This window comes from Condylostylus longicornis, unplaced genomic scaffold (genome assembly GCF_029603195.1).
Source record: "Condylostylus longicornis isolate FDR11 unplaced genomic scaffold, ASM2960319v2 ptg000004l, whole genome shotgun sequence".
In the NCBI taxonomy this organism is placed as follows: domain Eukaryota; kingdom Metazoa; phylum Arthropoda; class Insecta; order Diptera; family Dolichopodidae; genus Condylostylus; species Condylostylus longicornis.
Genome location: NW_026577973.1, coordinates 14260132 through 14273026, shown reverse-complemented (window position 1 = coordinate 14273026; position 12895 = coordinate 14260132). Strand labels below are relative to the sequence as shown.

Here is a 12895-nt window from a genome sequence, read left to right as displayed (position 1 = left end):
CATTTTGTGGAAACTTTTCTTTGGTGAATTTCATTTATCATAAATATATTTAAATTTATACGTACATACAAGGCATACAAGAAAAAATACAATAGTTGAGCTGATAAATTTTAAGGTGTTTTACATATAAAAAAACAATAAAGCTTATTATAGATTTTAATTATTAATGAAACATTATACATACATATATGTATATAATATGTATATATGTTCTTATAATTTACTGTTCAACTTAATTTATGAAAGATTTGAGAGTTAATTTAAACATAACCTAAAAAATTTTATGTTTACTAATACGTAAATAAATTTTACTATTTCAGATTATTAAATTTATTTGGACATATTAAGGAAAATTTAAAAAATTTTTCCGCATCTCTCTATGCACCATAAAAAATTTATAGTTTTAAATTTTACATCAAAAAATTCATATATATTCGAGGTGCTCAGCGCATTAGTGGCCTATTTGCAAAAATGACATTTCGAGTAAATTGCAATTGAAATATTTAAATATTTATTTTTCCAAGGAAATTTTTAAAAAGCCAAAACAAAATTTTTTTAAAATCAAGTGAAGAAAGGAGTAAACTAAGTATTTTAAAAATATAGAACAATTCTTCAGGCCACTACAGCTCTATTGAACATAATAAATCATTTTTGCAAAAATGTTGGGTAAAATGTTGAGCGCCTCATTTATAAAAACCGAAAAATTTAGAATATAAATCAAAAAAAGTTTAAAAACTTTTTAAACTAAAAAAGTTTAAGTTTTTAAATACTTAGTGAAAAACTTAAGCTTCACATTTTAAATTCGATTGATTCAATATTGTAAAAACTGTCATGAATAATGGTCCCTATAGACAGCGATAATCGCACGAAATATCGAAATATTGTTCAACCCACTGATTTAAATAGGGTAAGTTATATTGATGTGACATGCAACACCGACAGTTACAGAATTTCGGAAAATTGAACATATTTCGATTCGATGACAATTGCAAATCACATACGATGACAATTGAAAGAAAATGAAAATGACAATTGAAGAAATTAAAAGAAATTAAAAAAAAAAGTGAAAAAAAAAATGCAAAAACTAAAAGTACATACTTAGAGATTTAATGAATATAAGATCAGTTCAGCTGTTATTTTTAAAAGATTCGCTACATCCTAATGAGAAACGTTTACTTTTAAATATTTTAATTATTTTATAATTTGTAACATATTTTTGTTTTAGAAGCGAATCCAACTATGCCAGAAATGTTAATATTGGTATTTGAAGATGCATCAATAATTATAGTGAGTGACACAGTGAAAGTGAAAAATTTAACAATCATTTAATAATAATAACAAAAGGAATAATGACATTTTTTAATTACGTCAATGCTAAGTAAGATAACATTCTCCTGAAGCAGGTTTTCTAAGTATAAACATTTTAAGATGCGATAAAAATACCAAAAAAGCACATCAAATTCATTTCCATTCAATCTTCTGGCTTTTATGAAAGTTGTTTCGAAAAGTTCATAGACTGACCTTATTCACCATTTTCTTTTTTTAATTTTCTTGTATCATAAATACGCAGTACTTGCAATTATAATAGTTTTTTCTATTTTTCTCGAAATAATTTTATATTTATGATGCAATTTTGATCATTTAAATTTCAAATTATTTTCACAATATAATCACAAAACTTTGCAAATTTGTTACATTGCAGTATTTAAATAAAAAAAACTAGGTTTCAAGGCTCTTTAAAAACGGTTTTAAAACTGATATTCTTAAAATATTTAAACCCTAATCTATCAAGGGTTTTGAAAATAATGTATAGTTTATATTTTGAACTTTAATTTTGAATTTCAAGCTTCACAGTTTAGAACAGTTATAGCAGTTATAAGAAAACGTAATCACAAAGTCTTAAAACCATCATATAAGACAAAAAGGTTTCGAAATACCTTATACATGTATGACAAACTGTGTTATTTACAGAGATACTTCTATTGAGAATATTATAATGATCATCTGTAATAAATCAAACATAAGCATCCATTATTATTTTAATGAAATTTTTTTTTTTAATATATACTTCATATGTTTCTTACCACAGTCTAGGATTAACAATGAAAACTTTCGAATTAAATCGATGCACTGCGCAGCCGATGTATAGTGGCAAAAAAATATGATCATAAAATTTCACAATAAAACTTTTATTTGCATGTGACTTCTTGGTTCAATATTTAAACTTTTGAAGGTTAAAAGGAATTTCTTCCCCAAATTTCATACATTTTTAGACGACAATATTAATAGAAGTTTTTTATTTCAATTAAACAATTTCTGAATCCTAGTAAGTTTGAAGTAACTTTTTCTTTTCAAAAACTAATTGTTATAAAAGTTTATTCAAATATAAAAAATATTTATTACTTAATTTATTTAATTTATTTCAATAACATTTGGAAAATGTTTGTTAAAATATAAGCAAGTTAAAATATAAATTAACTGAATGCATTCATTTAATGTGAACAATTATTGTAAAATAAATTACATACATACTTATATGCAAACATTATAAACTGATGCCAAAAATACATTTTGCAATTTGATGTTAATTCATAAATTGTTATAAAAACTTTTGTCTCTACTATAAATAAATGCTTAAGATATACGTTTGAACTTTCATTAAGCAAAATTTGGTTTTTCATATAGGTAGTGAGGAAAATTCGGTTTCATTATTATATATGTATATGTACAACGATTTTAATATTCGTATTTTGTATTGTATTATGAATAATACGAGTAACACCATAAAGTAATGAAAATGTACACAACAGATTGGCGAAAATAGACTGGCAAAAAAATTTAAGAAATAAATCATTAAAAATTCAATACAGTCCTGAAGTGCATAAATTACATTGTATATATGTAAGTAAATATACTTATTTATGTATAAACAAATTTTAAATAAAAAAATACGTAGATGCTCTTTAAATTTCACTCACATTTGATTACGTGCATAAAGATAAAAAAAAAGTAATCATAAAAATAAGTACGCGCAAATGAAAAGTATATTAAGTGATTGGTGTTAATGCAATTGCTGCTATTTATTACAGCTTTTATTTCAATTTTATTTATTTTCTTATTAAGATTGTGGTTAAATTTTTTCAGATGATATTAAAAAAATATAAGAGCAGTATTGGGGATCCAATAAAGTGTTAGATCTTGATAGTTAATATTTTCAACTCGATACAGAACTCCTCGATGATATAGACGAACTTAAAGATGAACGTTTTTATTTATCTTTACGTTTATGAAGTTCTTTTATTGCATTTCTCAGTAATATTTTTAATTAATTAGCTTATCAATTTTAAAATTTGAAATAAAATAAATTTTTTTAATTTTCGTACAATATTTTGTCAGGCAAACCCCTATATGCGTTTTGTTATGCGCAAAAAAATGCAGGATTTTTGATTTAATTAAGCGTAATGTAATATTTAATTTAATTTACCGTTTAATTGAACAATCGATTAATGAACATAATACAATTAATCGATGAAATATATACATAAGTATATACATTTTAATAGTGATGGAAATTTGTCTCAGTCTTTCGTTTAAAAAAATGAGGAGATCAATTTTTTGTGTGATGAAATTAACTGAAAATAACAATACAATCCAGATCATATCACAACAGTTTTGTTTTTTATTATTTCACACTTTTTTGTTTTGTTTCAATTGGTATGTAATTTACACATCTTTTTTCTTAAACACTTTTCCAAAAAATTTTTGAAAAAAAGTGCTTATTAGTTTCACTCTGCCTCTGCGTGTGGACATGTTTACAAAACTTCTACACCTTTAAAGATAAAAAGCTGAAATTTTGTATGTACATAGATCTTTACTAGAAACTTATTTCGGTAGAACAAAATTTTTAACTGTCTCCCACCCTCTAAAAGTTATACCCCTCTAAAACCCTAAAAATAATATTTTTTAACTATTTATTTATTGCAGTGAAACCATAAGCATTTTTCAAATTTTTTAAACGCAGAAATATAGTGACTGGCTTCTACTGCGGTATGCTGTATTTGAACTTTAAAGAAACAAAATGGCCGTTAAAATTTACCATTGTAAAAAATTCGTTTTTTCTTTTTTAGACAGCAAACTTGAAATTGTAATTGTCTGAAACTTGAACATATTTTAAGCACTAATAAATAGCTCATTTCATTAAAAGAAAATTTTTTCCCACCTCCACCCCCTCTCAAGTTATCCTGTGATTCTATACACCTGCTTTCCAAAATTTGATAAGTGTTACATACATATGTACATATGTACATTATTTTAAAGAAAAGGTAAAAACTTAAAATATCGATAGATTATACTAATTTTATCAAAGTTAATTGTATAGTTTTACAAATCGACGGTATGTATGTTTGGCTTAACTTTTAATAAAACTCTGCACGCAATTTATTATTTTTGAACAAATGTCAAAATGAGTAAATAAATAAATTAATGTTTGTATGTGTGTATTATAGCAATATTTTATAAATACACAATGATATATATGTATATTTATACACAAATGCAAAAATACTATGTATGTAGGTATGTATATCAAAAATTAAAACGGCAAAAAATAGAGTTAACCTACGGTTATAAGAGTTCTCATACGGTTCCTGTTGACATTTTAATGTTGTTTGCTTTGTTACGAAACTCGTTCTAGTGTCATTTGAGTACTGTAGGCTTTTCCAATTTTTGAAATTTCTTGGTAACTCTTGGATTTATAACAACAACTGAATTTCACCAAAATAGTAGCCCAATTATTAATTCTTTTAAGTAAATTAACTTGAATACACTAAAGGTTTTAGAGTTATCGAAATATGATCTGTTAACTGTTTAAAGTCATAGAGCAGCCGTATTACCGAACTTCTTCATTGAAAAATTAAATATCTTATTCTTTATCGCAATTAAATAGGAATCCAACCGTAATTGCTATAAGTAGTATATATATGTGAATGCATTTTTGAATTAATTTTAAGACGGGCGGAGTGACAGACAAAGCTAAATCGACTCAGAACTCGACGCTAATCGTATACATACATATCTTAACCATCTATTTCTTAAAGTTACAAAGGGAGTGGTAAACTTATAATATCCCCCGCGTTCCAATCGGTATTAAAATGATTTTACCAGTGTACATTTATTCAAATTATCTTAAATTTTTATTAATTTTGTTTATATCTAAATTATATATCTATAACAAGAAAGTGCACATATGTACATATAATTAACACACTTATATACCATGGCTTATTTTTATATTTTTTGATCTGAAATATAAATTTGCAACTTAGAAATAAGTAACAACTCCAATGTATGTATAACATATCATTTTTAAAAATTTTTTTTAATTAAAATAAGTCCTTGACATCAATTAAGTTATACATATTTACAGTTTTGTCCCCAAGTACTCCTAAACATAAATACTTGAATAATGTATATCTCCTTAATATGACAATGCATTTTAGTGCCTAAGGGTGACTTATCTACATATACTCGTATGTATATATATATACATACATACATATGCATATGTACCAGGCTAAAATTTGAAGAATAAAAATTTATTATAATTGTTGTCCAACACATAAATAAATATGTTTTATGTATTTATATACACACATATATGTATGTACTTAGAATTTTTAAAATAATTCATTTCATTTATTATAAAAGTATTATCTTTTTTTTTACACTAAAAAAAAAAGATTTAAAAAACTTTAATAAGTTTTTCACAAGTTTTCACATATTTTCAATCCAAAGATATTTAAAACTTTAATTTTTAAATCTGGTTCAATAAATCTAGAAATACATACTGAAAAACCTAACTTAACACATTCCGCAAGTTTAGCTGTAGAAACAGATTTTTATGCACAAAAATAATTTATACATACCATAGTACCTACAGCACAAATCAAAAAAGGTCGGTCATAAAGGAATTTTGCATGCATAAAAGCCCAACAAGAATCACATAAGAGAATTATGTTAATATTAAATTAAATGTAAAAAGCACATCATATTATAACATAATATGACTATACAAAAATAATGAAAAACTACATATTACGAGTATATATAAAAAGTATAATACAACTGTAAAATAAGAGAATAAAAAAAAAATGAAGAAATATTAAAATTTCAGATATTTGCGTTAACAAACTAAAAGATCTAAACGAAGTAATGGATGAAATTGAAAAAAAAAAACAAAAATGCGGACAGATATTTCTATTTTGTATAGGAAAATGTAGGATGAATGTCTGAAATGTAGGAACCAAAATGACCAAATAGGTGTTTGAAACATTAGTATGTCTTTAGAAATGTAGTAAATTTAACATAAAATTTGGCAGTTAACATTTAGTAGAAATTGCACTTTTTAATAAGAATATTACCCATAAATCATGAGACCAAAACCCCAAAATACAAGTAAGAGAATCCTATATTTTGGAAAATATCTCCAAGCAAAAAAACGTGTCTGCTACAAAACAGTAGCTCTAGCTCTATCACAAATAGGGTATTTATTGAAAAAAAACGAACTGATTCCGTTTGTTCACATAGTTTAAAACAAAAAATTTATAGTAATAGCTGCACTTTGTATAAAAAGAACAAGTTTTCAAAAGCCAAAAAGGTGTTCATTGCAAAAAAAAAAATCTAATGTATTCAGCACAAAACTGACCGCAATGTGTATTGTTTAGTTAAGTTAAAGTGTTACAGAATATTTTAAAAATGCCTGTTCTTTCCAATTTTTAGGGCATTACTAAGCTTATATTTAGCATACCTACAAAAATATAAATTTGAATCTTAGTTGAGTTTCGGTTTCGTGCTACTCGAATTGGCTGAAATGCTCGCCAGTTAGTTTCGGTAAGAACCAGAACCCCAACATCGAATATCAAGAAATTCTATCAATTCGTTCCATAGATATGGTAAAAAATGTAAAATCGACCCTCAGATCAGCTTTCGAGCCCTTATGTTTCAAAAAATTTATATGTCCATTGTTTCAATATGAAAAATTTAAATATTAAATTTCAATAAAATCGGTTGATTATTTTCTTCATAATGATTTTCTTCAAATCGGTCATCCGAACTTGAGATACACGCGTGCACACGCAGACCGACAGACCGGCTGACAGACAGACCGACGGATCGACAGACCGACAGGTTGCTAAAAGAGTGTATTCCCATCGAAAACAAAAATTTCAAAAAATTTGTATTAATAATATTAAGTAGCATGCTATACAACACTAGTAATAAAAATAACAGTTTTTTAGTGTTGTTTTAATGCCATACAAAGCTATCACACCACCAAGCAGTGTTGCCGAATCGTGGGAAATTTCCCATTTGAAGGGAATACTAAAGGGAAAAAGAAAAAAGGCCAAAAATCGTGCGAAATTCCATTGAAAACTTTTCATTAACATATTATTTTTTTTTATTTTATTTTCTTATTTTTGAGCAAATGCATTTTACACTTGTAGCAAATACATTTTATAAAAAGCCCTATTAGTCTCTAAACTGATATGGTATTACTTATATTACAATTTGAAAGTACATTTTTAAGCTTTGATTATTAAGTTATGCTTTTGAAAAATTCATTAAATACGAATTTTATCAAGGTACATAGAAGAATGGTTATAAATAAAAAATTTTTCAAAGAGAAATTATAGGGGAAAAAATAGGGTTTGAAAAGGGAAAAAATGGAAATGTTTGAACAGGGTAAATAGAGAAAAAAAGAGTTTGCAATCGGCAAGAGGTACAACAACAATATTCTTAACGTTTTATGCTTTCGAAATATTCCGATTTAAATATTTTTTTATTTTTTTTTGTGAAATTTATGAGTAATCCTCTTAACTCTTATTTTACTTAGTATGGTTTTAAAAGCGATCTAAAATCTAAATTATGATAATTTTTTTTTCTTTTTAAATTCAATTTCTTATTTAAAAATTTTACTCCTTCGTTCAGTACCCCTATCCTTTCATTTGGAACACAAGAAAAGTTGACTGGGTCAAAAATTGCAGTTTTTTTTCTCAAACGGAATTTACCAACTGATTTTTTTAAATTTAAATTTTCTCCTTTAATTGAAACTTCATATAAATTTGGAATTTATTTGTGATTTACTCTCTGAGCTTGGTGGCCTGATGATATGGCATTACATTAGTTGACTTCAAAACCAATATAAAAAGTGTATTTAGAATATTGTATGTATTTTGTATATTGTAAAACATAAGCAAGTGTTTTTTTTTATAAAAGAAAAAGTTAGAAATTTTCGAATCATGAATAAAAATTCTATTGCACAAAATTTGAAATAGCTTCAAAAACTCTAGTGAAAGGCGAAAAATAATATTACTCCAAATGACAATTTGGTAGTTGACGTCTTTTTTTTTTCAGAGCAATTATATTGAATTTATTGCATATGTATACATATACGAGTAATAGTTTTCTTTTCTAACCCTTTTTTGTATATGTACATATACATATTTTATAATCATACTCAAAACACAATCATTTTTTTAATAAAATTAAAAAAGTTTGTTTAGTTTTTAATATCTGCTTCATTGACTTTCCTAAGAAGAACAATATTTCATATTGAACTGACAATTTCAATTTGACAATTTTCCGGCTCTGGAAAAAGACTTCATTTCAAATTTTTTCCTTAATTTTTTTCAATAGACTTTTTTGTCTATTAGAAATGGTTGGCTATAATAACAATATTTTTCAAATAAAATGTGCAAAATGTCCCAAAGGATTCCAAGAAATCTATTTTTGCTTAATTGAAAGTATTCAATTTAAAAAATCAATTTATTTGTATATGAAATCAATGTTAATACGAAATCATAGCACACTAAAAGAAAATTTAAGGATTTCAAGTTTTTATAGTCACAAAAACTGATTGAAGATATTTGGTGCCAAAATATATTCTGCTTTTGCAATGTGAGAGTGCAACCATATGCACTACGTTGTCAATCTTATGTAAGTAAATTTTATTGAAAAATATGAATTGTATAACTATATCTGATGAAAAGAGTATTCAATAGACCAACATATTCTTAATATTTTAAATTTTATTTATTTATTATAGATATAATATGATATTTTATTTATTTATTACAAATGGAACACCACTTTTCATAATAAAGAGTATGACCGGTTGTTGAATTATTTTAACCAACCAGTAGTCGTAACAGTACTTCTTCTAGTACAAAAATTATCCAATTTGACAGTTTGACATAATTTTGACAACTATTCAAAACATCAATCAATTTAATTAGTTCGAATACCAGACACTTGAGTGCGTTGTAATATTAAAGTGTTGGAGGAATAAGAGAAAAATTTTTATCTAATATTTTTTTAACAAAATAAAAAAGCCAAAAATATTAATTATTTTAGTGGGGAGTAATAATTTAAAAACATAGTTTTTTTTGTATTAATTTCGCTACAAGTGAAAAAATTAGTTATAATATAATTTCATATTAATTACGAACCAAAACAGAAAATTAGCAAAAAAAAATGTCTGCGATGAGTCCAGAATAGTAAGTAAAAAGAGAGCTTAGTATCATTTATTTTCTAAAATTGACAAACTTGACGATTTTTATGAAAATTTTTATCAAAATTCATGTAATTTTTTAAATATGTAAAATAATTATAAACTTAGTATTCCAACATCGCTCATAAAGTGAATTATTTAATTGCTACGTCATTAAAGTTCGAAAGTCTCATTTTTTGCTTTTGGAAAGAAAAATGAAATTTTAACAGCGCAATTAAAAGCCTTGTTGCGCCTGCATTAATATTTTATTCAGCCTTAATTTTAAACAGTGAAACGAAAATTTAGTTGAAAAAATATAAATTAATCTGAAACTAATTTTGTACATTAATGTATGTGTATGAAGAAGTAATTGAGGTGGCGATAAATTTTTTTAAGGTGATGACGGTGATGACTCATAAACAGTGGACTTCATTCAACTATTAAATACACTTTTGTTAACAGTGCTAGAAATAATTGCAAGAAAACTAGTAATTTTTATTTAAGTAGAGTTCTTTTGTAGATTGCTCTTAAAATAAAAAATATTTATTCTTAAATATACAAGCAAATCTATATACATATGTATATTACATACATAATACATATAATATATATATATATATTAATGTACGTATGTATGTATAAGATCTATGGAAATTTAAAACAAATTTTAATAAAGAAACAAGAAAAAATTGTTCTTTTTTCATAGAACAAAGGAATGCTATTTTGAGTTTAGACCTAATTGGTTCTTATTGTAAAAATTTATAAAACGCAACCTTCCCATTAAAATTGTAAAAATCAAAACTCTCAAACGATTATTTAATTAGAGGCAGTAAAACGAAATGATTGACAAACTAAATGGGCGTTGATCTCAAAATCACTTAAACTACGTATACTAAGATATCTACAAAAAAAATTAGATAACTTGTTGAATTTATAACGTATAGTTGAAATTATAACAATTAGTAACATTGTGATGAGATTTATTTTTCTCGAAAATGTAGTTATAATATTCAAAGTTAAAGATCTAAATCTATACAACCTACCCCAAATTATCTTATCATTCTAAAGGTTGCCAATAGATTAATATTTATTAAGGGACTTTAAAGAAAAAGCCTCAAAATTTTAATAACAAAATAATATTTAATAAATACATATAATATTTGAAGATTTTGACTGATATATAACACAATAACAATATAATATTTTGTTTTGTTAATATAAAATTCATTCATGCACGTGTGTAATAATGCACTAAATTTTTATTTACTAAATTAAAATTTCGCCGTATTGATATGTTATTTATTAAATTTCATTATGTTTTTTTTATAGTGACTATTTATTTAAATTACTGTTGATTGGCGATTCAGGTGTTGGAAAATCGTGTCTTCTACTACGATTTGCTGTAAATATAAAAATCATTCGAATAAAAACTACACTGAAATAAATTATTAAATTATTTTCAGGATGACACATACACAGAAAGTTACATCAGTACAATTGGTGTAGACTTTGTGAGTTTGCTTTTTGTATATATTTTTTAATTTTATGTCCGAAATTCACTTATGTATATTTATTTTTAGAAAATTAGAACAATTGAATTGGATGGGAAAACTATTAAACTTCAAATTGTAAGTTATAATTATCTTTCATGAAATGAATAATAAAAAATTTATAATTATTTTCTTTAAAATGTATTATAGTGGGATACAGCTGGACAAGAGCGTTTCAGGTACTATAATGCATTTAAAATTTATAAATGTTCCAAAAAATGAAAGAATTTTGTTGATTTAGAACCATAACATCATCATATTATCGGGGTGCACATGGCATAATTGTTGTTTATGATTGCACGGATCAAGAATCATTCAACAACGTTAAACAATGGCTTGAAGAAATTGAAAGATATGCTTGCGAAAACGTTAATAAATTACTTGTAGGAAATAAATGTGATCTAACAACAAAAAAGGTCGTTGAGCACTCAACAGCTATGGTAAATCTTGCAATAACAAACATTTATTTCAATAAAGTAATGAAATTTTTTAATTTTCTATTTAAGGAATATGCAAATCAACTTGGAATACCATTTCTTGAAACTTCAGCTAAAAATGCAACAAATGTTGAGCAAGCTTTTATGACAATGGCGGCTGAAATCAAAAATCGAGTTGGACCGCCATCAAGTGCCACCGATACAACAAGTAAAGTGAAAATTGAAGGGCGCCCAGTTGAAAATACCAAATCCGGTTGTTGCTGAATTAATTAATAAAAACGAGATAATACAAAAATTAAACGTACATTAAAAATATAATTACAATTTTAACATCAGCATTTATTTATTTTTTTTTCTTTTTTCAATGTCAATATTTACATATATTGAATTGTATCAGAAAGTTAAAAAAAATAATATTAAAAGTTTATTTAAATGCTAAAACTTTAAAAAAGGAATCCAACAGTTGTGCTACATTTTCACAATTGAATAAAACCAATATATTATAATTATAATAAAACGTTAAATAAAGTAAGAAAAGCAAAAAAAAACCGATTAGAAACAAAAATTTAATTTTTATTTTTATAGTTTTAGTTACATAATTTTTTATGAAAAAAGTATGTATTTCTCAATTGAAAATTTAATAAAACTATAAAATTAATCACACATCAAAAATTTTACCTTCACTTAAGAATAAAGTATGTAAAAAAATAAGAAGTTCAAATATGCCACACAATGTATAACTTAAGAAAAAATAACAAAATGTTAAAAGAAATTTTAAAGTAAAATAGCAAAAGATTTTATGTGCATGCATATAGAAAAAGTTTCAAAATTTTTAAATGCAGCTTTCTTTTATATGTATTATTTGTGTATTTGAAATATATAATTTTTCATTTTTAAGATACATATTTAAATGTAGGTATATCTCGAATATATTGTACAACTTACAAACAGTAGTGAAGTCAAATTCGTTTCAATCTATTTTTTCTTTAAAGAAACATAAGGACGCATTGTTTCAAAAGCTTCAGCTGTTTATCAAGTATTAAAAGTGAAAGTATAATTTATAATTTAGAATAATTTTTTCTTTATATACTATTAATGGGATAAAAATATAAATGAAACAGAATAAATCGTGGTTATAGGAAACATTCTTATTTTCATACTATTATTTTTTTTTGTAACAAAGTAGATTGCTTACCTGTATTAATTTATAACATAAAAAGAATAGTAAATAAATTTTTAAAGATAAATGTAATAGTAATTATTTCAAAAATTAGTTAAAAATAATAGTAATTTTAATATTACGGTTTAGTTATTTATGTACAATATCCCTTCCTGGTATATTGTACTGTAATGGTATTTCCAAA

The 12895-nt window shown here is 24.8% G+C and overlaps 1 protein-coding gene across 1 annotated transcript; it reads left to right on the top strand.

Moving 5' to 3' along the window:
- Positions 1-9291: 9291 nt before the first annotated feature.
- LOC129614542 (ras-related protein Rab-1A) lies at positions 9292-12778 on the top strand. The gene is made up of 7 exons (XM_055529215.1): positions 9292-9551; positions 10874-10946; positions 11008-11055; positions 11125-11172; positions 11245-11273; positions 11336-11534; positions 11601-12778. The coding sequence occupies exons 1-7, from the start codon at positions 9529-9531 to the stop codon at positions 11793-11795; spliced, it is 615 nt and encodes a 204-aa protein (XP_055385190.1). The 5' UTR covers positions 9292-9528; the 3' UTR covers positions 11796-12778.
- The last annotated feature ends 117 nt before the right edge of the window (positions 12779-12895 follow it).